The sequence below is a fragment of the Lagenorhynchus albirostris genome, unplaced genomic scaffold, assembly GCF_949774975.1.
Source record: "Lagenorhynchus albirostris unplaced genomic scaffold, mLagAlb1.1 scaffold_236, whole genome shotgun sequence".
NCBI classification, from domain to species: domain Eukaryota; kingdom Metazoa; phylum Chordata; class Mammalia; order Artiodactyla; family Delphinidae; genus Lagenorhynchus; species Lagenorhynchus albirostris.
Genome location: NW_026783430.1, coordinates 191,124 through 215,829, shown reverse-complemented (window position 1 = coordinate 215,829; position 24,706 = coordinate 191,124). Strand labels below are relative to the sequence as shown.

At 43.8% G+C, this 24,706-nt stretch overlaps 1 protein-coding gene across 8 annotated transcripts in view; it reads left to right on the top strand.

The window, feature by feature from the left end:
* The first annotated feature begins 13,509 nt into the window (after nt 1-13,509).
* LOC132514334 (uncharacterized) overlaps nt 13,510-24,706 on the top strand; it is a 170,655-nt gene continuing 159,458 nt past the window's right edge. For 4 of the 8 annotated variants that reach the window (XM_060138948.1, XM_060138950.1, XM_060138949.1 and 1 more), the window contains exons 1-4: nt 13,510-13,839; nt 16,018-16,080; nt 17,116-18,447; nt 20,412-20,502. In XM_060138948.1, coding sequence (XP_059994931.1) covers nt 20,421-20,502 — 82 coding nt within the window. In that variant the 5' untranslated portion in view covers nt 13,510-13,839; nt 16,018-16,080; nt 17,116-18,447; nt 20,412-20,420. Of the gene's footprint in view, nt 13,840-16,017; nt 16,081-17,115; nt 18,448-20,411; nt 20,503-22,403; nt 22,453-22,913; nt 22,976-24,706 lie in introns of all 8 variants that reach the window. The other 4 variants (XR_009538753.1, XR_009538752.1, XM_060138951.1 and 1 more) reach the window with 3 other exon arrangements.

Genomic DNA, 24,706 nt, shown 5'->3' with positions numbered 1-24,706 from the left:
AAAAAATTACTGTTTATCTGAAGTTCAGCTTTAACGAGGCGGGCATCCTGTATTTTGTCTGGCAGCCTTCTTGGTTCTAAAGAAAATGTTTGTCCAGAGCAGGTCAAATTGGAATCAGCCTAGGACTTTTAACTGGAGCTTTGGGGAAAAAATACTTAAAAGGTATCTGTTGGGACTGCTAGGCTGGTAGGATTCATGCTTGCAACTGCTGGGAGCCAGCTTTGCTATCATGTGGGGAGAGCTGCTTGAACTAGAAGCCAACACCACAGAGAGCAGACCTGTTTCATTTGAACAGGTGGATCCAGCTGTTCTTGAAGCTGGCCCGGTGGGTGGTGGAGGTCAGGGTGCTGATGGCCAGGAGGGATAATAATTTCCTACCCCTCAAATCTGGGAAATGAAAACAGCAGGGCTGAATGTGCCCACGGGGCATGGCTTCTGTTCAACTGGAAGAGTGGTGAATGGCTATTGGGTGACAAAAACAGTCGGTCTACTATATTCTTACTTTGTTTGCTAATTGTTTTGCTGCATGTAAACTCTTTGTTGCATTAGCTCTTGTTCGTGACATCATGTCTGGAGACAGGGTCTGATAGACTTACATGTGGAATTGGAGATTTAAATTTCAAATCTGCCTCTGCCTGGTTGAGTGGCTTTAGGGTCCTCGTAACCTCTACAAAGTTGAGTTTCTGGGTCTGAAACCTAAGGACAGAGGTTATCGTAATCCATTTGGGCTGCTATAACAAAATACCAGAGCCTGGGTAGCTTATGAACAACAGAAATTTATTTTTCATAGTTCTGGAGGTTGGACGTCTAAGATCAGGGTGCGAGCAAATTCACAGTCTGGTGAGTATCCTCTTCCTGGGTCACAGTTGGCGTGTTATCTCTGTAACCTCCCATGGCAGAAAGGTCGAGGGACCTCTGCGGGGTCTCTTTTATGAGGGCACTAATTTTGTTCATGAGGGCTCTAACCTCATGACCTTATCACCTCCCAAATGCCACACCTCCTGATACCATCACTTTGAGGGTTAGGATTTCAACGTATGAATTTTGGGGGAGGCAAATGTTAAATCTATAGCAGAGGTACTTTCCCCATAGGATGGGGGAGAGGGAAAGTATGTAAGCACCTGTCATAGGGCCTGGTGTGGAGCAGATGCCCCATACAGATGTTATTACAAAATATTGAGTATAGTTCCCTGTGCCATAGAGGAGATCCTTCTATCTATTCTATGCCTTCTTTGAATGACCGTAGCACTTGTTGTCTGTATCATTTTTATGTCTGTTGTTGCTTTGTGACTGAAAATGAAAAATTTCTATTTGTCCATGTCCTGGCCCTTACATAAAAACGTGTTCGTTTATCTATTTCATATTTATTGACTACATCTTAGACACCGTGTTAACTGCTGGTTCTAGATGTTAGTAAAATATAGACCTTCCTGCTCAAAGGGTCACAGTATTTGTGGGAAAACAAAAAAATGAACAACCTATGTCTCTAAGAGCTTTGTACTTCCCAAAGAGAACACACCTCGTAGGTACAATAAATACATGTATCATACGTAAATGTATAAATAGTTAATGGGATTATACACCTGAGATAACTGCTTTTCGATTCTGAGGAAATGATGATTATATTTCACCAGGAGCTCAATACCACTCTGAGAATGAGGGCTTAACCCCCGACTTGACTCACTGCATCGCTTTCCTATATAAAAATAGACAAGTCTGTACATACGCTCTAGAAAAAGGCTTATCTGGCATGCATTTCAGATAGCAAGAAGAAAACTTCAAGAGGTTCAGAGAAGCATCCAGAAGCTCAGATGACTGTCTGGCACTAATACAACTTGCTTGACAGGAAAATAGAGCTGTAAATCTCACAAAACTAGATGATCTTTTAAGAATTTCAAAACCTCCTGCTATTAATTGGAAATCCTAGAAGAATAGCTTCTTTTAAAATGTACTGATAATATGCTTTACAGCTTAATATTCAGAAGTCTATGTTTTGGCTAAGTGAGCTTCAGGAAGGAAGGAAATTTGTGGTTTACCTCCACTTACTTTGGAACCGCTGGTTCCAAACATCTACTTCTATGCACAGTCATCATCTGTAAAATGGAGGCAACTCTAAGACAACAGAGTTACAGAGATGTTGCACAGCTCCATGTGTCATTGTCTTCATTTGTTTCAGAATACCAATAACATCTAAGCTACTACTGAAAGAGTGCTATATTATTTGGGGTCATCTAGTGCAACTCTGTCAAAGTAAAGAAAAGGGACCTAGAATGACTATAATTTTCCCAAGAGGACACAATTATTTTGTGGTAAATCTGGGACAAGAACCCTGATCTCTTTGATCCCATTCCATTGTTCTTTCATTGGGTTCTGAACAGCCCAGAGAAATAAAGAGAAATAAAACTCCTGTGTGCTGTGTTACTGGTACAGGACATGGCAAGATTGGAATTGGAGCATTACATATTAAGAGGTATCTGAGAAATTCTTCAAACTAATTGAGATATATACCAGGTACATAGAACACAGTATGTTTTATGAAGATGATTCTGTGCAATGAACAGAACTGGTAACACACACTGGAAGGTGAATTCTCATTTTCTGGCCCCTTGAAAACTCCACCTCAACATACACATTAAAATAAACATTTGAACTGGGTCATATTTAATTCTGCATGCTCTTGTAAGTCAGCAAAATATTCCATATATCATTTAAGTTGTCACTCACTTTTTAACTTGACTTTCAATTTCTAAAATTCTTTCCAAACATAAAACAGAGGTGGGAAAATGGTATATGGGAAGCTGCAGAGATGAAATAAGCTTACTTCATTCGGCATAAAGATGAATATCCAAACAACTTCTTCATGGCTGAAAGTGTCCAAATCTACTGTCTTCATTTTGTAGTCAAGGCTTCCGGAAAAATATGCTAATGGATTCCTTATTACCCGAATGCCCCATATCAGTTTCAGTAGGTATCATTATATATTATGGAAATTTTTCTCAGTGACGGTGAAAGACATCCTGGCTGAACATCCCCCTGCCCATGACACAGAGATGATGGTCTCAAGCTATCTTGAAGGCACTGGAGCCCACACTATCCGTTACTAATATTAATGGAGGATAAAACTTCATATTCTGTTTGCTCTATATTTGTTAAATCACTTCTTCCCTTCATTAAACTGGATGGCCCATAATTGAGTCTGTAGTGTGTCTGTCATTGGAAACTGAACAAATTTTTGTTGGTTTTATTAACGTCATACGTTTCTAGGGAGGGTCTATTCAATAACTGAGTCTAGTTTCACAGTTACAAATAAATTATGATGTAACTTTGAATAAATTAAGCTCATCATAAAGGAAGGATACTGAGAGTTGCTACTACCCCTTCCTTGAGGGGCTCTTGTAAAGCACTAAGTAAAGTAACACAGGTGTATATGTATGCATATATTTTCAATGATATTTGTACAGACTTAAAAAGAACTCTACAGAATGCATTATAAAAACCTTAATGCTGTGTGTCCCCAGTTCCCAGCTCTCTCATTAAAACTACTTAAATGAACACAATCTTATCTGTTAGGATACTACTTCTTGCAGTACCCTGTCCCAACCATTTGCCATCCTCTTCCCATTAGTCCTCAAGTCAGAAGCCCCGAAGATCTGTTCATTAATTTATGAACACATTTCTTCATCCAGCCAAGAAAATTGATTGATCCCTTACCAAATTTCAGGCACCCTTCTTCAGTATGATTTATAGGCATGTTCAGGAAACACAGCAGTGATTAACACAGATGAATATAGTCTCTCTTGAGCTGAGTGGGGAGACAAAAGTAAAAAAGCAAATATAAAAACATAAGTATAGTGCTTCCCTGGTGGCGCAGTGGTTGAAAGTCCCCCTGCCGATGCAGGGGATACGGGTTCGTGCCCTGGTCCGGGAAGATGCCACATGCCGCGGAGCGGCTGGGCCCGTGAGCCATGGCCGCTGAGCCTGCGCATCCGGAGCCTGTGCTCCGCGTCGGGAGAGGCCACAACAGTGAGAGGCCCGCGTACCGCCAAAAAAAAAAAAAAGCTATGAAAACAAAACCTATGGATGGAGACCTACATGAAAGATGGAAGAGTATAATAATGGCCAGAGTACATTACTGTGGCAGAAGCAGCAGCCCTTAAGGAGGACAACTTTATAAATTACAAATTGGATTTAAATAGACAGGGAATTGAAAGTGGAGACATTATTTTCTGCAGAAGATGATGGACAGGGGAGAGCAAAGAAAATAAAACTGAGATTGTTAACAAAATACAATGCTAAGCATATAAGTTAGGACTGAGTCCTTAACTTTCATTTTTATTAATGACTGGGTGAGTATAGATTACTGACTACACAGAACCAAGCCTGGGAACACATTTTATATTTATGATCTTTGTGCCTAAAACTAGATTCTCCTGCAATTTAATATGACACTAGGACAATGACTGGCCAAGTTTTAGATTAATCACTCTTACACAAAGATTTTTCATTCATATAATCTCAAACAAATACTGCGTCACCAATTAAGTTCCAGATCCTATGCTCTCTGGCTGAAGATATAAATATCTTGCAAGCCCAGCGTCACTTTCCTCCTTCTCTGGTAACAAATCACACTTTCTATTATGACAATGGCTCCAGTTATCGGCCCAGGAATAAACACTTGACTCAGGAAGAGCCAATTAAAGCCCTCCTTTAGAGTTGATCGAGAGCTTTAAGGTTAGAGTATTTCAATCTTATGAAATTTTTGTAAAACAAAATTATTTCAAAATCTACTAATTATTCTTTAAGTTCTAGAAACTGCATTCTGTGACTAAGAGGACAATTTATTTGCCGTCGTTTCTGCTCTGCCCACTTTATGTTTCTGGTATTGTGAGATAAAGGCAGTGGGGAATGGCAAACCAATTCTGATTCATTCAACACATGAGTGCTTCTTAGGTACAAAACACCATTCTGAACATTGTCCGAGGTAAAAAGATAAATAATACCTAGCCCCTTATAATACCTAGCCCCTTACCCTCAAGGATCTTCCAGCTTAGCAAGGGAAATAAAACATGCACACAGATGACTGCAACAAAAAGAAGATAATGATTGCTGCCAGATGTTTGGGGAGAATGAGTAGAGCAAAGAGAGAACACAGAATAAGGCAACATTCAACAGTCAGCCAAGAACTATTTGTTGAGCAGTTGCAAGCTGTGACCTGGAAATGGAAGAGGAGAGCATAAATCTTCACATGGGCAGGTGAAAAATCAAGTGTTATTACTTGTAACACAGCTCGTCAAATATATTTTTTGGCACCAAGTGCCTACTAAATAGCCTTAACTTAAAAACTAAATAAGGATACAGTCTCTATCAAATATAGCCTGAGGTACTGATGCCTAAATACTAGGATCACAGTATTTGTGTTCCCAAGGATGCCTTTCTATTGCTTTGCTTTTTTCCCCTTTCCAAATTGCTTTTTTCCCCTTTCCAAAAAAGCAAAGCAATAGAAAGGCATCCTTGGGAACACAAATTAGCTAATGCTGCCTTAACAGGATATCTATTGCACTTGTTCCAGCCTTTTTGATCCAATGTATTGAATAGCAGAATAGGTGAGTTACAAGAGGATATTTTGACTTCAAACAGCAGAAATAAAATACTATATAATTGAAAAAAAAACAAAACAGAGGCAATCTTTCAGGCACATGTGGGTCCAGGAGTTCACATGTTCTAACCAGGCCCCTTTCTCTCTTCCCCACCCCTTCTTCTCTCTGCCTTTTCTCCTCTCTGGTATCTCTCATTATGGGATTCAAATATTTCCCTGTTCATGTGGGAGCTTCTGGCACAGCTGCAGGCTTATACCCTCGCAGCTCCAGGGCTGCCTGGAAGGGGCGGGCGCACCACAGCATAAGGTTGCACAAGGTGTGCACTTATATAGCAGGGCATCACATCTATGAGTGATGGATGATCACATTGTATACAGGGGTAGCTTCGCATAGCGTTTTGTTTGTTTGTTTGTTTGTTTGTTTGTTTGTTTGTTTTGCGGTACGCGGGCCTCTCACCGCTGCGGCCTCCCCCGCTGCGGAGCACAGGCTCCGGACGCGCAGGCCCAGCGGCCATGGCCCACGGGGCCAGCCGCTCCGCGGCACGTGGGATCCTCCCGGACCGGGGCACGAACCCACGTCCCCTGCATCAGCAGGCAGACTCCCAACCACTGCACCACCAGGGAAGCCCTTCGCATAGTTTTTACATCACTTTTCTTGAAGATGGCAGTAAAATGGTATGTTTTTACAAAATCAAATAGTGTAACATTGTCCAAAAGATATACATAAAGCATTTAGAGGAAGGAGGCTCCTTTTTCTTTTAACTCCGGCACGGATTGTCTATTGGACAGTGGTAACCCTATGTCATCACCCTCGTTACTCCAGCAGAAGTCCAGGGATTAGCCCTGCATAACTCTTGTTAGCCTCTATTCCCTTCCTTGAACACTGTAGCCAGAAGGTTTTTTCCCTCCTCAAACCTTAAGTATTGAAACCTGGAGGAGGGGCATGTCTGAAAAGAAAATGATGGACTGGACTCTCCCTAGAAGGACGGTAAATGGGTGGTCAACAAGAAAAAAGATATCCTCTGTACCAGGAAATGTTTGAAGTGTTGTTTGGGTATCAAAAAACGGGTGCCCTACACATAAAGCAACAAAGGATATTGGTCTAAAAAGAACACCATGGCCAAAGGTGCATGGCCTATTTCAACAGAGGATTTGAAAGTTAAAAGTTAACCTGTAAAACATTCAATTCAATTTCATCATTTTACAGATGGGCAAAGTAAAACTCAGGCACAGGAACAGAAGTGCCAAGGTCATACAGGTGGTTGGTGGAAGACACAACCAACTTCCCAACTTCTGACTTTTTAGGGGTGTGTGTGTGTGTGTTGTTTTATTTATGTGCAAGGACATTTTTCTTTAGTACACTAACATTACAACAGAAAGTATAGTCTTGTTTTGGTTTTCTCTGCGCCCTCAATTCTGTATAAGACAGTTTCGCTGCACTCCAACAGAAAGGCTCAGCAAGAGTAGAGACCACCATAAGCAGTACACGTGGGCACCAAGGGCAGATACATTGCCCTTCCTTGTGTAGGAACTAGGGCCACTTGTTGCTTTACTGGGCCAAGTTTGGGCTGGACCTGCAGGATGGGACACCTTTGAAAAACAGCTTCCTAACTGCACTACGACCTGCTCTGGCATCCTGATTCCATTCCCCAAACCCCCCAAATCTTCAGCCAGAAAAAAAAAAAAAAAAAAGAATGGATCACTGGATCACTGGATCGATGGGGAGATTTCTGTCTGCTCCTCCTACTGTCACCTCTTTCTTGCTATTTCCTGCCCGAGGAAACCTGACATCAGCCCAAAAGCATCTCTGGAAACGGGTAGGAGGGAGCCTCACACCTGTCATCGCCAGAGAAGAAAGTGCGCTCTGCAGAGTTCTCAGTTGTTCCATCTCTTGCGATGAAAGGAAGAAAAGGAGCGAATCCGCCACAGATTTACTGGAGACCAGGGTTACTTCATCCGGCTCCGGCCACAGTAACCCCTGAAGACCAAAGATGCATTTCCATTCCCAGCAGTTCTTGTTGGCGTCTTTCCCTACAGGCTAGCCCAGTGCCTGGCCCCGGAGAAGTCTCTGCGTAAAGGTTCTTTAGGTCATAAATCAGGCTCCTGTGTGTTTTTCTTAGGAAAAACTGGCGCAGACGAATTAGCAGTAGAGACTGGGCTCTCCCTACTACCCTGCATGCTTGGCGGCATCACCTTCCACTACCTCGCATTCTCCCGGCGCTGGCAGCCCCGGCTCCGGACCTCAGGGTTGGAAGCAGTCAGCCCCAGCTAGAACCGCCCTGTCCGGGGCTGATGCCACCCTGTGCCTAGAATGTGCGTGTGGGTGCAGGCGGGCGAGCGAGCGGCTTCTACAGTGAGACCGAAGCAGGAGCTCAGCCTTCGCCTGCGACCTGCAATCCCCAGATTCCCTGGGGACCTCGAAACTCCCAATCGGAGGTACTCCCCCCGCCCCACAGCCGCCCACCCATTCCCTCCCCCCTTACCTCAGCACGCAGCCCCTCCCTGCGTGATGTTGCAAAACCGTGGGGAGGGTGGGCGCTGGGAAGGGTGGGGAGAGCCTGAGAGCGAGCGAGGGTGGGAGGGAGTGGGCGGAGGAGGAGAGGGAGCCGAACGCGCATTTAAAGCGATAGCCATCCTCGCTCTCTCCCCAGTGCTGGGCTGTTGGAGAGCTCGAGCTGCAAGCCACCGAGCGCGAGCTCGAGCGCGGCGCGCTGGCCAGGGAACCCGAGAGCGCACGGCGCCCCAAGCTGGCAGGCGCCGCGGGACCCCCCATCCTCACCGGCTGCCCTTCCCCGGGCGCCCCTACCCTCCTCGCCCGCAGGAGACCCTGGGCTTCGCCGGAGGAGCTCACCCCAAGGGGCCAGGACTCCGGCGGGCCCGCCACCGTCCCCTCCAGTGCCGCCGCCACCGCCGCAGCCGCGGGAGCAGCATGGTCCAGCTGGGGAAGCTGCTCCGCGCCCTGACTTTGATGAAGTTTCCCTGCTGCGTGCTGGAGGTGCTTCTGTGCGCGCTGGCGGCGGCGGCGCCCGGCCAGGAGATGTACGCCTCGCACTCCATTCAGATCGAGGGGGACGTCACCCTCGGGGGGCTGTTCCCGGTGCACGCGAAGGGTCCCAGCGGAGTGCCCTGCGGCGACATCAAGAGGGAGAACGGGATCCACAGGCTGGAAGCGATGCTCTACGCCCTGGACCAGATCAACAGCGATCCCAACCTGCTGCCCAACGTGACGCTGGGAGCGCGGATCCTGGACACTTGTTCCAGGGACACTTATGCGCTCGAACAGTCGCTCACTTTCGTCCAGGCGCTCATCCAGAAGGACACCTCCGAAGTGCGCTGCACCAACGGCGAGCCTCCGGTTTTCGTCAAGCCCGAGAAAGTAGTTGGAGTGATTGGGGCTTCGGGGAGTTTGGTCTCCACCGTGGTAGCCAACATCCTGAGGCTTTTCCAGGTAGGGGGGCGCTCCCTCCGGGGCAGAGCGCGCCGTAGCTCCCCGCGCTCTTTATCCTGAAGGCTGGCTTGGACTCCAGGGGTGCGGGGTCTGGTCAGCCTTCGCTCATTTCCACCCTGGAGATCCTGCCGAATCCCTCCCACCTCACCCGAGGAGGTACTTTCCCTGCTTGATTCATTTCCCTTCCATCTCTCCCCTGTCCGCGCTCCGCTCCATCCGGCTTGACATTCTGGATTTATGGCCCCATTGACAAGAAACAGTCTCCGAAAAACAAGGCGATGATTTAAATGGGTTTGCATTCGAGTGAAATATGGTTCCAAAACAGGCTTGTAAAAGTGCCGGGCTCCTGTGAGAGCCACCTAGGCGCAAGGAATATGAAAGATGAGAAGACGCCTAGAAACTAGGCATTTCTCAACCCCCCAGCTACCCTGCCCCAAGCCGCCCGACAAGCTGCAGCTGCCTTGGAAAATTTCGAGAAGAGCTTAGGGAGGCAGTTCTTAAACCGAAGGCTAGGTCTTCACCTACATTTGGACGTGAATTGCCCATTTCGCTCGGGTTGGATTTCCCGACCTGTAACCTGTCTCTGCGAGGGCATGGGGCGGAAGGCGTGGGGACTGTCCTCAAGCGGGGAGAAGCCACCGGCAGACGTGCCCCCAGGTGATTTGCTCTGGGCAGTTGTTTGCACCGTCTAAACTGCCTTTGCGATCCGGCCACTGGCAGGAGCCGGGCGATCAGCTTTCTACTCCTGCCAGCTCAGAGCCCGGAGGTGAGCTCATGCTAACTGCGAAACACAATCGCTTTCTCTGCACCCACCCTGTGCCCATCCTTTCCCACGACCTCCCTAACGCAGCCCCCAACCCCAGTCCTGGGTTTTGAGGACGATTCTCAGAGCCAGACAAGAAGGCGCCTGGAGGGAGGCAGTAGGGTGCGCCGAGCAAGGCCGGGCGGTCCTCTAGCTCCGGGTGCAGGCGGGCAACGGTGGAAGATGCGAGGACGGCGGATCGGGCCAGCTGAGCCGTGGGCGGTGCTGCAGTGCTCTCTCACCGCCTGCTCCCGCAGCCTCGGCCCCACGGCTCCTGTGCCGCCCTGGGTATAGATGGATGGCTTCTGGATGAAGAAATTGAGTTTCAGGGTCTGCGTGACTATGGGTTCTCTTGTTTCTCTGTCTTTCTTCCTGTGTGTCTCTCTCCTTGTGTCTCTTTCTCCCTGCTGTTTTTTTTTTTGTCTCTGTGTTTTTATGTTCTCCTTTTCAATTTCTGCCTGTCTTTTCCTTCTCTACCCCTATATCCAAGTTTTTTGTTCATCTCTGTCTTGAAGTGATCCTTTCCTAATGCACAGCTCTCTCCCTGCCTGGTAGGACCCAAGCTCAGTTAGTCCCTTCTCCAGATGTTCTGGCTGACCCTTATGCTCCCCGTAGCTAAAAAGTCGGCTCCCTCTCAAGTGCCTTTCCTGAAGCATGTTGGGTTTCTGGAGGGGACTCCTTGTGATTCAAGCTGTCACTACATCAGCACCCAGGGGTATGAAGCTTGTGCTTGTGCCAGAAGGAGGGGTGCCTGTCTAAGGCTGCAGCCTGGTATGGCCCCTCTGAGCCTCTGAGCATCTCTAGCACCTCTTGAGTATGCCACCATGGAGATCTCTAGATGTTTGCAAGGCCAAAAGTGCTTCTGGGCAGCCTTCACTTTGAGGTAATGCTTTCAGGAAGAGCCTGGGTTGTTGTAAGCAAAACCCAGAAGCACTTCCTTTACCTCTGAGCTTAAACTAGAGAACCTGAGGAGGCAGCGCTGCAGGGAGGATGAGGCCAGAGGTCACCTGAGAACCACAGGGGCAACTCACAGTATTTTTACTGGAGCTCTGGGGGTTGAAGACACATTTGCTGTTTGACATTTTTAAAATTATTTTGGTGCCTTCACTTGGAGCTTGGGCAGTACTGCAGAGGGGCCTGCCTGTTGAAAAAAGAGTGAAATCTTAGTCAAGAGAGAGCTTGCCGACTAGGCTGAAGGAATGTGTTTGCTGAAAAAGATTCCAGGGGGAGCTGATTCCTTCTCTGGTGTGTGGATCTGAGGCACTTGCAAGAAAAGAGAACGCTTGCCTTACGCTTAGTTCCCCCGTTCCCTGCACTGGGAAGGAAAGGAACTGAATGCCAACATTAGCAGTGTGGGTTGGGACCAAAACCATTCAGAGAAAACACTGTCATTTTCCTCTAATTTGCAAATTGCAGCTATTCATGTTGGATTGAACAGCTGAGGGAAAAGAGCCCCCAGTTTTCACCTGCATTTATTGAGAAGAGGCTGGTAGTAGGAGGGATGCACCAACTTGTAGCTTGTGCTGCAAGCTGGATATAAGCTTGGTGTGAGCATCCTGGTTAACCACTGCCCATGTTCACATATACAGAGATAGATTCCAACAATCTCTTCCCGTAGCCTTATTTTTGCGTGTGATCTTAGAAGCTCCTGGCATGTAAGTCCAGTCCCCAGTTTCCCAGCCTCTGTAAACCTGCAAAATGAATAGAGAGAATAGTGGAACACAGACCCATTGTTCAAAGACACAGTCACTTTAGGGAAAGAAGAAAAGAACGGGTAGGTGAATCTTCTCTGGGATTGCAGGGTTCAGCTCAATGAAGACTGTCCTGTATAAAAGAAACTCCTCTAAATGGTTGAATTCTTAGCTCTCCAGAGATCTGAATTTTCTTTTCCCCAGTCCCTGTGGGTTGCTGTGGGGAATGTGCCAAACCTATCATTTGAGATAAAAATTTATGGTGAGGTAAGCTTCTAGGCTGGGGGAAGGAAGACTTAGTGACTGAAATGGGGGATGCTAAGCACTGGGGGGCAAGAAGGAACAAGGAGATAGTAATGGATGTAACAAATGCTGCAGCTGCCAGCAAAGCCTGGATTGAAGTTCCTTCCTGAAAATGAGGACCCGGGCAAGAATGACCACTCAGATGTAAACAGTGTCTCTGACTGGGCATTCTCATCTGCCTGCCGGTGGGCCAGAGCTGAGTCCTTTCTCTCCTCTGTATGCACGCTGAATTGGTTAGTAAGTGACATGTCAGAGGACAGGAATCATATTCAGTGGATCTTTCAAATCCAGGAGTTTGAGGCTAATGAAATTAGTGTGTGGCCAGGGCTCTGCCAACTAGAATTAAGTCACTGCAGCCACCCTGCAATGCATTTTCAGCCTGAAGGGAGCATCAGGGAGGAATTTCGGGAGATTTGTTTCTGAGCCTGTACAAAATAATACTCTCCTAATGCTAAGAAAGATTAAATGTAAATTAATATTGACTACGAGTAACATATTTAAAAAATAATCGCCGAGTGGGGGATGGCTTAAAGTGGAGAGACTATATAATATGGTGTCCAAAGAATAAATCTCCCCTGACCACTGTTTCATGGGCTATAAGTAAGATATATTACAATGGAAATTAATGGGAACGTTTTTAGTCAAGGCTTCTCTGCTATTGGCTTGAGAGCAAACACTCTGAGAGTATAAATTACTCTTGCTATGTGCTGACTCTGAATGAACAATATTTCATGTGCAGCGACATGGTCTAAGCTATAGACTTGGAATTGAATGGCATCTGTTTCAATTGTTTTGTTCTCTCAAGAGCAACTAGATAGAAAAAAGTGGTCAATTTGACCCTTGTGGGAGCGTGTTGCAAATCTAAACCTGTGTCCCTCATACCATAAATGAAATACATTTGTAAATTTGTAAGTGTTTTCCTTCTGTTCATTGATGCTTGAGTATAATCTCAAACTTTGGGAGCAACACTTTATACATAAGTACTTGGTTTTCTTCCTTTCTTCTTTCTCTTTCTCCTCTCTCTCTCTGTTTCTCTCTCTCTCTTTCTCCATCTTATGTAATTGGATAGAACTGGGCACCTAGGATGATGTGGTGTTACTATAGTGGGATTTAAAAAAAAAATCAACTCTAACTTACCCTTTTAAAAATTTCATAAATACAGGTGTCGGTGCCATTTGGAATAGTCTCTATAACAATTTCTGTCTCCACATTTACTGTGTTTCAGCAAATTTACCTAACAGATGGTGAGTGGGCAATTTTTAAAGGGGCATTTTTTAAAAGAGCGGAGAGGGAAGGAATTAGAGACAGGCACATACTATATTTGAAGTTACCTCCACGTGTATTTTATGTATGTATACCCATACAATTAAGAAGTCTTTGGATGTTTTATCTTCAAGAATAATTCAGATAATGGATTACTTGAATATCATAAACATTTAGGGTTTAACAGATTTGTTACATATAGACGTTGTATCGTGGCTTTAAAAGACCATAGCCAGCGGGCAGCGGCGGGCGGAACGACCGAGGGGCGGCGCGGGCTGGGCGGCGGGTGCGGGGGTCCGTGCTTCCTCCTGGTGGAGGGCTGGGGTTCGCCGGAGACGCCGGGTTGCTCCGCGTTGCCAGGTTACCGAGCGCGTGCCCCGCGCCTGCTCTTCCGCCCGGGCCGCCCTCGGCGCTGCCTGAGCCGTGGTGCGGGCTGCGCGGGGCGTCGGTTCCGCGGAAGCCTGGGTAGGGCGCTGCGTGCGGGACTCTCGTCGCTCGTGGACGGGGCGCGAGCGTGCGGCGGACGTAGGGCGCCGACCTGGGGCTCCCCGGCGCTCCGGCTCCGCTCAGGGCGCCCGCTCAGGGGCCTCCGGCGCGAGGCCCCCTTTCTGGTCAAGATGGCGGCGCCCAGGCGGGCCGCGCCGAGGTGAGCTGGAGCTGGGCCCGGAGAGCGACGAGTCTGCCACGCCCAGGACTTGGACCCCGGGCTGGTCTCCAGTCTCCCGGGGAGCGGCGGGTGAGTGGACGCGGCCGCGCGTAGGTCCTTCTCGTGGGGTGGTCAGCTCTCCGTGCGTCCGCAGACTTCTTTCCTCTGATAGTCAGATCTGGGGTGGCCCAGGTTGGAGGCGAGGGTGCTTGATTGGGGAAACCTGAGGGGTTTAAGGACTCTGTTGGGATCGTTTCAGACCCCAGCAAGAAGCTGAGCAAGTTTCCTCCTGACTCTCTTCTCGGCTAAGTTTTCTCCCTTCTCTGAAGACGCTAGCTTTTCTGAATCACTTTGTTCCCCGGGGGGATACAGTTGGTGGTTCTGACCGTGGAACGTAGGACCCGGCGCGGGGAAGCCTGAGCTGGTTCTAGTTACTTTGTTTGCAAAGCACTTGTCTTGTCTTTGGAATCTTTGTGTATGTAACCAACGTTGGGAAGAGCCAACGTTTTCTCCTCCACAACACTGCGAGGGGTAACTTTATACGTAAGAAACAAGTGGGCGTTCACATCCATCTCTTTTCCAACCACTGAGCCTTGGTTGTGTTTCCTTTCTTTAAGTTTGTCTCGTTTTGAAGTGATAACAAAAACAAACAAAAAAGACCATAGCCAATTACACAAAGTATACTCTAGTCTCAGTCCTGCCATTAATTAGCTATGTTACCTTAAGTCGTTTAATTTTTCTAGGCCTCATTTTTCTCATGTGATGTTTTTTCTTTGAAAAAGTATAGTTTCTAGAAGTCTCTAATCTCTGTGTCAGTTCAGCTTGGAGAAAACCTGTTCTTATCCAAACTCCATGACATTGTATTTCCAGCTCCAACTTTGGACTTTGAGTGAGTTGGGGGCAACTTTTTAAGGATATTTTCACACAGCTTTTTTAGTTAATATCAGTCTAGCTGACTTGTCATACTCAGACTTTCTCCCATATTCTTTTACCAGTGTGTTCCTTAGTCATATATATGAAGACTGTTGTGGGAAAAATGACCTCCTGGGTCAGCTTACTGCATGGTCATCGACACAGGGCAGGGAGTAAGATTCTGTGGATTTTACAGAAGCAGATACAGGTTTCATTATCCATGTCCTCTCCCCTTTCATCTTACAAAAACAGCAGGCTTTTCTTGGAGAACTGCCAGATAATGCCATCCTGCCTCCTCACGCCCCCCCCCCCCCCCCCCCCCCCCCCCGGGGATGAGTCTCCAGGGACTGAACTCCAGTAAAGCAGGTGATTGGCTCATGGGTAGGCATCTGACCTCGGCTAAGTCTATCAGATTCCTCCCCAGGACTTTTCTCTCAGAGAAAAATGGAAGAATTGTCTTTTCTCTCTGGAATTTCTATGCTGGGGAGATACGACTCTGGGACTCCCAGTTACCATCCAGCACAAGAAGAGACTTTCTGTAAAATAAAGTCTTGCAGAGGTAAGCAGGGCTGAGCGATGGAGAGAGAGCTGGAACCCTGCTGATACTCTGGAACTTCCAGATCCAACTGTATCTGAATATGGCTGCATCCCTGAATTTCTAGTACTTGTTTGTTGAGGTGGTTGTTGTTGTTTGGTTTTTGTTTTTAAATTTCCTTTGACTATTTTGAATTTGTTTTCAGCCATGTGCATTTGAAAGCATCATAGCTAAAAGAGCTAATTTCCTACATTAATGTCAGGTTTGCTGACTGGCATTCCTTAAGTGAAAAATCATATCCGCTATTTTCTTTAAATAAAATCCTTCTAGCTCAGGTTTGAGATATTCAAAACTCTGCCTCCTACCCCCCTCTTTTCCAACATTTACTATATCACCTTGAAGCATTTGTGACCACATCTTTCCCATCTAGACGCAGTTGAGAGAGAGAGCAAAGACTTCTGATATAAACTGCAACCTATACGCCTCCTACCTGGAAGCTTTAGAACATGCTTGATTCTTGTCATTAAAGCAAATCTTTTGTTGTTGTCTCCAGGGCACAGAAGCATTTTCATGGCATAATGGAGTACAAAGTACATTAAGCCTAACTCTACTTCTCACCCTCTTTTACTTTAAATAGGCAGAAAAGAACAATCTCAAACACATTTTCCCAACAAATAAAATACATATACGATTATGTTTAGAAGACGTTTATGCAACATATAGTTAGACTGATGAATTAATGGGCCTTTCGCCAATTGGCACAGTAAATATGTATGTTCAACGTGCTCAATTAAAAAGAAGACAATAACATATGTTTACAGGTTAATTATCGGAGAAGGTATTGTGCCAGCACACTTGATGCTACAGTATTTCATGCTTGACAGGTAACTGCTTTCAGTTATATTTACTGCTAAATGTTTCTTGGATCGAGCTATTAAATTATAAGGTCAAAAGTAAAAGGGTATGAAATTACAGTGATAAAGGGACACATATCCCACTTTATGAGAATAGAAGTTCTAATTTCTTTTCAATGCTACTAGTAGTGACCACAGTACTAATTTGAGCCCTTACTATGAGCCACTGTGCCCATATACGTTCAGTTCTTACAGTAGTTCTGCAAAGGGCATGTAATAATCCACACTGTAAAGCTGAAGAAAGTGCTTCTCATAGCTGAAAGTCACATAGCTGGTGAGTGGCAAAGTCTAGATTCAAACTTAGAGTCGTCTGACAATGCCCAGGTTGTTGACCACTATGTACACTGCTCAATTGTTGCACCAATAAAGAAGTGCTTGAAATAATTATAGATTTGCCTACCCTGAAACTGCAGTGATTTAAAGACATCACAGTTGCCAGTTGCTTAACCACATCTACTTACAGTAAGAAATTACATTTTATTTCATTTCTAAAACAAGATTAATTCTGCAGGCCCATAGAAACTTGAGCACACAAATCCTACCTCCAAATGAAAGATGCTTGTTTTCCACTATTCAACAGATGGCCCTGTACAGAGGCAATAAACATATAGTAGAATTTTCATTCAAATAAATGAGAAGAGAGGTTTCTTCTTGTCCTGATTCAGTGCCCATCATTATGGATTATGATGGCTCGTCCCAAACTTTACTTCATTCACTCCACTCTTTCTACAAAACTCCAGTCATGGAATCCATCATTCGGATATATGTGCAAAGTGAAAGGACTGTATTAATACAGTTGCTGAAAGTCAAGTTGATAGAGCACAGGAAATACATCCTAATAAATGCAACATTAATGTTTGTGTGGGCCTTGGAGTGAGGGGTAGAAGAATTTTCAGTTTAATGGAATATTTTGCCTCTTGCTATGAAAGTGTGGCTTAATAGTCTTGTAATTGGTCATTTACAGAATCCTCCATCTCTGGGTTTCATGCTTTCTTTACTCTGCAGCTGTTGATTCCTTCTCTTGTTCTGGATGGAAGATAGCAACGAAGCCACTTCAAAGGGCTCAGCCTGCCTTTTTGTGTTATTGTTTAGATGAAGATATTTCCATTTATTAAAGCACACTATTTAAACATTTTTATCATGTTTCAAACTTGACTGTGTTCTGAAGGTATGAGCACAGGCAGACATAATGGGGGATGTTTTCCAGGAGAGAACATGGACCATACCCTTATCAAAGGAATTATCAGAATTTTCATGTATGGATTGAGAATCAAATTCTGGAGTTAGACCTGAATTTAAATTCATACTCACAACTTATTACCAGTCTCATCTTGATCAAACGGTTACCACACTTCTCATCAATTTCCTTATCTTTGAAAGCGGAATAAGAGAAGTATGCCTGGTGGAGTTACACATAAAGCTCATCTGATAGAATATTCATAAGGATTTTGCACAAAATATACATGGAAATATTTTAGCACCGAGTTCAGCATGCAATTCATCTTCAATACATTTAAGAGCTATTATTTTATTATTATTATGCTATCATTAAATATCACTATTACTTAAATGTCATTATTGCTTAAATTGCTGTAAAACTACCGCAATAACCCATGATGAATTCCCCTCTTCTGTTTCCTTTGTTTAAATGGAAAATATGTATATAAATCTAGACAGAGAACACTTTAGTGATCCTATTCAGTGGAGTGAGAATTTCCATGGCACTGATTAAAACAAATCCTGAATTGCATGGACTTAAGATAGCAGAGAGGGGCTTCCCTGGTGGCGCAGTGGTTGAGAGTTCGTGACCCGATCCGGGAAGATCCCACGTGCTGCGGAGCGGCTGGGCCTGTGAGCCATGGCTGCTGAGCCTGCGTGTCCGGAGGCTGTGCGCCGCAACGGGAGAGGCTGCAACAGTGAGAGGCCCGCGTACCGCAAAGAAGAAGAAAACGATAGCAGAGAGGCTAAGAGATTTGAAGTTAGACATCCCCAAGTGTGAATTCTACTGTGACCCTCTTCTAGCTCTAGAACCTTGAGGAAGTTACTTAAACTTTCTGAGCTTTACTACTAGTTTCCTCATCTGTATCTTTTTCAGGACTATTTATCAAGGATCTTCCTGTTCTCTATGCTTGGACGTATCAATGAATAAATTAGACAAGAGCCTTTGCCTGCGTGCTCCTTCTTGTGTGCTTTCTCCCTCCTTACACTCTCGTGTGGAAACGGATGTTATAAATAAATTCTGTGCTTTGTCACAAGTTGATGGGCGCTACGGGATAAGGAAAAGGATGTGAAGCTCACTGAAGAGGCTTGGGTTGGGAGTGCTGGAGGAGTGTACAGGTAGGTTCTGATTTTAAATAGGGTAGTCAGGGTGGATTTTATAAGTTGACATTTGAGCAAAGACTTGAAGTGAGGGAGTTGTCAGAATGTATGATGGGGAGACCACTCCCTGGGAGCAAGAATAACCAGTCCCAAAACTCTAAGGCAGAAATATGCCGGGCAGCTTGGAGGAATATCAAGGAGGCCACCCTGGCTGACTTAGTCAGTGGGGAGGAAGAGACAGCAGGACGGCTGGAGGGTCGGATATGTGATGGGATGGATTGGGTAAGTCCTGGGAGGCCATCACATGCATTGTGTCTTTTACTCTAAATGTAGGCAGCCAGGGGCAGGATTTTAGCCGAGGTGTGGCATGAACTGTCTCTTGTTTGAAAAGCATAACTCTATCTGTGGCCTTGAGGATGTGGGGAGAGAGTGGAGTCAGGGAGAATCTCGGGAGGCGACTACAGGATCCTCGAGGTCTATGTTGGTGGCCTGCACCAGGCTGCTAGCGGCTGGTAATTCTCAGAAGTGGCACATTGCGAAGGTTGTGACAGCATTTCGTGGTAGATTGAATGCAAGAATGGAAAGGAAGAGGGGGTCAAGGGTGAATTCGAGATTTAGGGCCTGGGGAACTGGAAAGGTGTGGTTACTGTCACCTAAGATGGAAAAAGTTTGGGGTAGAGCATGTTTGGGGCATTAAAGACCAGTTTTGGAGGTATAAGATTTGAGTTGTTTTCGTGACGTCCAAGTAGAGATGCTGAGTACACAGTTGGATACACAAGTCTGCAGTTCTGAAGAAAGGTCTAAACTAGAGATACACTTTAATACAATGGAGATATTAAGAATAATTACATGGAAGCGCTATTTTAAAGATAAAATGAAGTAATGCAATTAGCACTCTGTCTTCTCAAAACATTTAATAACTGTTAGCTAAAATAATTACCTGAAATGAAAAAATACCTATAGTTTGTTTTGTTGTTTGCAGTAAAAGTGAAGAAAATGTCACAATTATTTTAATAGTATTTGTGACACAGTAGTTTTAGTTAAGACACCATGACTACAAACATTTACAATAAACCCTTCAGTCTCCTACTTTTCACTCTGATAGGGTACTTGGAACCATATTTTGTAAGGTTTAAGTTAGTTGTCATAGGGTACCTCTTTAATTAGAAGTAATTCTGAACTGTCTAGTTCCATGCAGTTTTATATACATATATGTATAATTATTATTTTATGATTTATCAAACTCAGTTGAAAATTTGCATCACTGATATACATTAGAATTTAAGCATTTGCCCAGGTATTCAAGGAAAAAAATGTACTTGTCTTGTAATTTCCATAGGGGTACTTACTTTCACATCTTCCCTTCACTTTGCAATCGAAAACATGGCAGGGGAAATATTACCTTACTGGTCTTTGAGTTCCCCTTAGCTATCTGCAAGTCCTTAAACAGCCTTTGTGGCTTAACCAAAATTCTCTTCCATCTTCATTCCGCTAACAGATATTGGTCTAAGCATGTACTTATACTAAAAAATGCATGACCACGTTGTCTCTACACATCTATAATTTTATGTTAACACTATCATTATGTAAGCTATACTTTAATTGTAATTATAACAGATTTTATGTCAACACACATCCATTTCTAGTGTTCATCTGGTGTTCAAGGGGAGAGCAGCATGTCGTAAATTTTATCAAAATATAACATCTGAAGAATAGAACAGAGGGTAATTGTGTAATTCTGTATTCACTCTAATTAAGTTCAGTGGAGTTGGCATAATAGAATTAAGGTGAAAAAAAAAAAGACATTGAGGTACCATGGCTCCCTCTCCTAACACACCCTTTTCGTATCTGAGAGCAGAGACTCAGCACCTTTCTGTACAGAAATGGAGACAGGAAGAGGCCAGAGGATGAATGACAGGCACGAATGAGGTGGAACTTTGAAGAGCAACATGGAAATGAAATACTTCTTTTGTATTTGGTAGGTGGGGAAAATGTACCAGCGTGTATGCCTACTGGGACCACGTTTTCCAGAACAGTTAAGCCCAGTGTCAACTATGCTGTCCCACCTTCCTCGTAAGTAGGAACGTACTGTTACTTGAATCTTTGCTTCCTGTTTCTTGATACCTGGTTGAGAAGATTATCACAGGAACTGCATCTTGTTAGCAAATACACTGTTTTGAAATGATTGACACTCACTGAAGAGTGGCAACTCCAAGCTTGCTCTCTCTTGATCTTGGACTATTTAAGTCTGGAGTGCAGGAGTGGGTTATGGGGAAAGACCATTGGAATTCTTATGTCTTCAGCATAATGGTTATAGCATAATGGTTAGGAGTGTAGGTGCTGGTTCAAATCTCTGCTTTCCACTTGCTAACCATATGAGCTTGGGCAATTTACCTGATTACCTGAACCTCAATACTCCTGCCTATAAAATGATGTTAATAATATTTCATCCCCATAGACTTGTTTTCAATGTTAAAACAAAGTCACTTACACCAAGCACTTAATACAATGCCTAGAGCATAGTAAAGTCTACTATTATTACTATTACTACTACTATTATTATTATTACTATCACGATGCCAGGTGCTATTTTTCCTATGCCTTATTCCATTATCTTCTGCCCTGTGTCCCCATTTCTGTCTTGTTTCTGTACAAGGGTAGGTTTGTCACAGAGCATTTTCTTTCCCTAGTGTCTGACTCTTAGTCATCAAGGTGACTGGTCCACGACCCGGCGTTCATTGCTGCTCGTTGAAGCAACCCATTTTGAGAAGGGGAGTTGGATATTGATGCCAAGTTGGGTCAAGGAGAGAGAATTTTCTCTCTTCTGCACTCAGAGAGCTAAGTGAAATATTCAGGCCTCAGAAGGAGAATCAGGCAAAGGGCAACATGCTTAATTTCATACCTTAGTGATTAAGAACAAGTCAGACAGGCTGAACTCATTTCCGTCATGTACTGACAACGGGATCTTAGATGCTTTTGTAACCCGTCTGAGGCTCAGTCAACATCTGAAAGAGACGAATAACATTATCAGGACCTAGCGTATAGCCTCGTTGTAATAAGTGAGTAAATCCTTTTAAAATGTTTAGCACGTTGTTTGGCATATAAACACTTAATAAAATTTAGCTTCTTTGACTACTACCGCTGCTAATATTATTAAGTAGCTGAGCAGATCCGAGGCCCATTTTTTTCTTAGATTGCACATAATCATTTGGACAACCAGCTCACATTGATCAACCGTTGCTTATATATAAACCCCCATGAACCCAAAGGTGCTTTAACTCTCTCCCAGTCAGAGCCTGTTCTGGGGGCAGAAGCAACACCGGCACTACCCCCGTCATCTTTGCCTTTATTGTCACTACACTCGCCTGCCGTACTGAGCACTTTCTGTTTGCCAGGCACCAAATTTAGCCCTGCGTATGCACTATAGCAGATAGCTCTCACACTCAGGTGGGAGACATTATCATCATCCCCAACTTTCAGATAAAGACGCCGAGGTGCTGGAAAGGTAAGAAACTTGACCCACAGCAAGAGATGGAGCCGGAGTATTCAAACCCTTCTCTCTGACCTCAAGAACCCTTAAATATTAGCATACTACTACATCCTGGTAAGAAAATCTGCTTCCAGCCACTCTGGTGAGAGTAGAAGTGATTCTCAGTCCCCACATTCCTCTATTGCCCATGCCACCCTAGCCTCAGGACTAGGGGGGAAAGGAAGTGATCTCTTCAAAGAGCAGCCAAAGGGAACCTACTCCCTTCTGCCTTTTCGTAATCAACTAACCAATATTTTATTTCCTTCTTAAGAGTCCGCACATGTTCCTTTTGGTACTTAGCTTGGCCTTTTAGAATTCTGACATTCTGTACATGACTCATCCACTGTATTTCATGTTAATTTATTGAGGTCAAGTATAGGGTCTTACTCATCCTGAAGTCCAGTTATCCCCTGTCACATCTAACTCTGTTCTTTTCTTCTTGTAGGACATCTGCAGATATTTATTTGAATTTTGTTGAATTGTTCTCATCAATAGTACATTAAAAGTTATACAGAAAGTGCTTTCTTATAAGGAAAACCATCTAAATAGATTTCTAGCTCTTTACTTTTTATAGCACTATTGTAGAGATTATAGATCTCCAGGTAATATTTTTTAGATTGAGTTCTTCATATCATCTTATTTTTACATATAATGATAAATCTGAATTTTCTCTATCAAACCTCCGAGACTTCACTGGCTTGTAACTTAGCTTGTTGATTATGTGTTGTTGACTTTTCCATTTACAATGATATTTGATACTGGTAAGGATGGGGCTGGGTGGGAAGGTACATCTTAGGGCCATAAATTGGTTTTGTAGAGAACTAACATAAAGATCTAAAGTCTCATCATATTTCTGCAGAACTCATGAATCATTTTATTATAATTCCATTCATTCAGGGAGTATAAAACCATTTTCAAATTGTTATTCCTAATTTGTTCATCTTCTCTTCCTTAGTCGTAGTGAGAAGAGAGCAGGCTGAATGGAAGAAAGTCATTATGACCACTGGGGCCACTAGGGTAGGCATCAGTCCCAGAGTTTTGTTTTCATCTCTCTGCTATTAATATTGGCTAATGTCTTGAGTGCTTACTTGGTGCAAATTACTTAGCCGACCATGGCAAATGGATTGTGTCATTTCATCCCCTGATAGTCATACAATTAATGTATGTATTATTATGATATCCCATAATGCATACATGGAACAGAGCCTCAGAAGTAGTTATTTGCTCACGAAAGTATGGTAGATGTGGAATTTGGACTCAGGTCTGATAGACTCCTAAGTCACTCCTAGTGATTTTTATCACTAAATTAAAGTTGTATACCTCTGGAGAGTAGATAGTTTCTAAAATCTCCTCAGCTCTAACGTTTTATAATTAAATTTTTGTCTGATGGCAAGCTTAACAGTTAAGATGGGTAGGAAGGAATGCCAGCCTGTTGAATGGAATTTCCCTGAAATAAGCCTGTTTTATGACACCAGTTCACTCATTCATTCACTCAGCATGTATTGAATGTTTGCTCTGTGCAAAGGCATTTTAGGCATCACAGTGGAGTGAGCGCCCCTTCCATAGACTCTCCTGCAGCACTCAGAGAAGTCTTGGACTGGTTTGCCTGTTATGGAATGGGGCTTGGTGATAGAAGCCTGGTTTGTCCTCCACTGATAAAACTAAGACATACTCATATGAGTTTATAGGCATCTTGAAGCCGTGGGATAGTAACACACATGAATCTTACCATTTTTGCCTGGGATTAATGATACAAAGGCTTTGGATTTGGGTATGGAAAATGGGTGCAATTATGGGTGTGTTGGTTCTACATATATATGGACATCACGTGTCATCAGCCTGCAGCTACCTGCCGTTCCTCACTACTCCTTCTTTTCACAAACCAAACAAGTACCATCTTATCTCTCCTGTGGATAAGCTCTTGACAGTGGCACTAGGGCCTCCCTCAATAAGTACATCATTGGCTAAACCAGTGGTTTCTCAGATATGCTCATTGAACAACCCTTAAGGTGGATTGACATTCCACTGCCTAGAATAGAATATGGTTTTCTTTAGAAATCGGGGGGAAACAATAGGCCACCAGCTGTACTTTCTTTAATTTAAATTGTTTATTTATATATATATATATATATATATATATATATGAACAGTTGTTATATATGTGTATGTATACTCGTTCATGTATATGAATGATTTAAAATTGAAGAGAGATATATATACACACACACATATATATGTATGTATATTTAAATTTTGGCTTCTGTTAGCAAGTAGTAAATTAAATTATTAGCAGATCCATACTGCAGGGAAATAACCAATCAGATTTCATTCAATAGCTTGCTTTTTTGTAGATTTATGGTTGTGATTTTATATCTGCAGGTATGTTTGCTGAAGAAAATATTTCTACCACTTTACACAAAATTAAATTCATTTAATACCAATGCAGCATGTCTCAAATGTCTTAATACAGTTTTAATCTTTAATCGCATCAGAAGTATGAAATTAGAAACATACCCCAAAATCATTTGAAGATATAATTACTTTCATTTCCCTTATACTTTTGAGACTTTTGAAAAATAAGTATTTAGTTGTACTTATCTGTTTCTGTCTCTCTAAGGATAGCAAACACTGAAACACAATTCTTTTTAAAAGTCAATATTAAAAATATATTGTCCAAGATGATCAAAACTAAGGAAGTGGCAAAGAAATTCAAAAATTTAAACTTTCAAAGGGTGCTTTTTTTGTGAA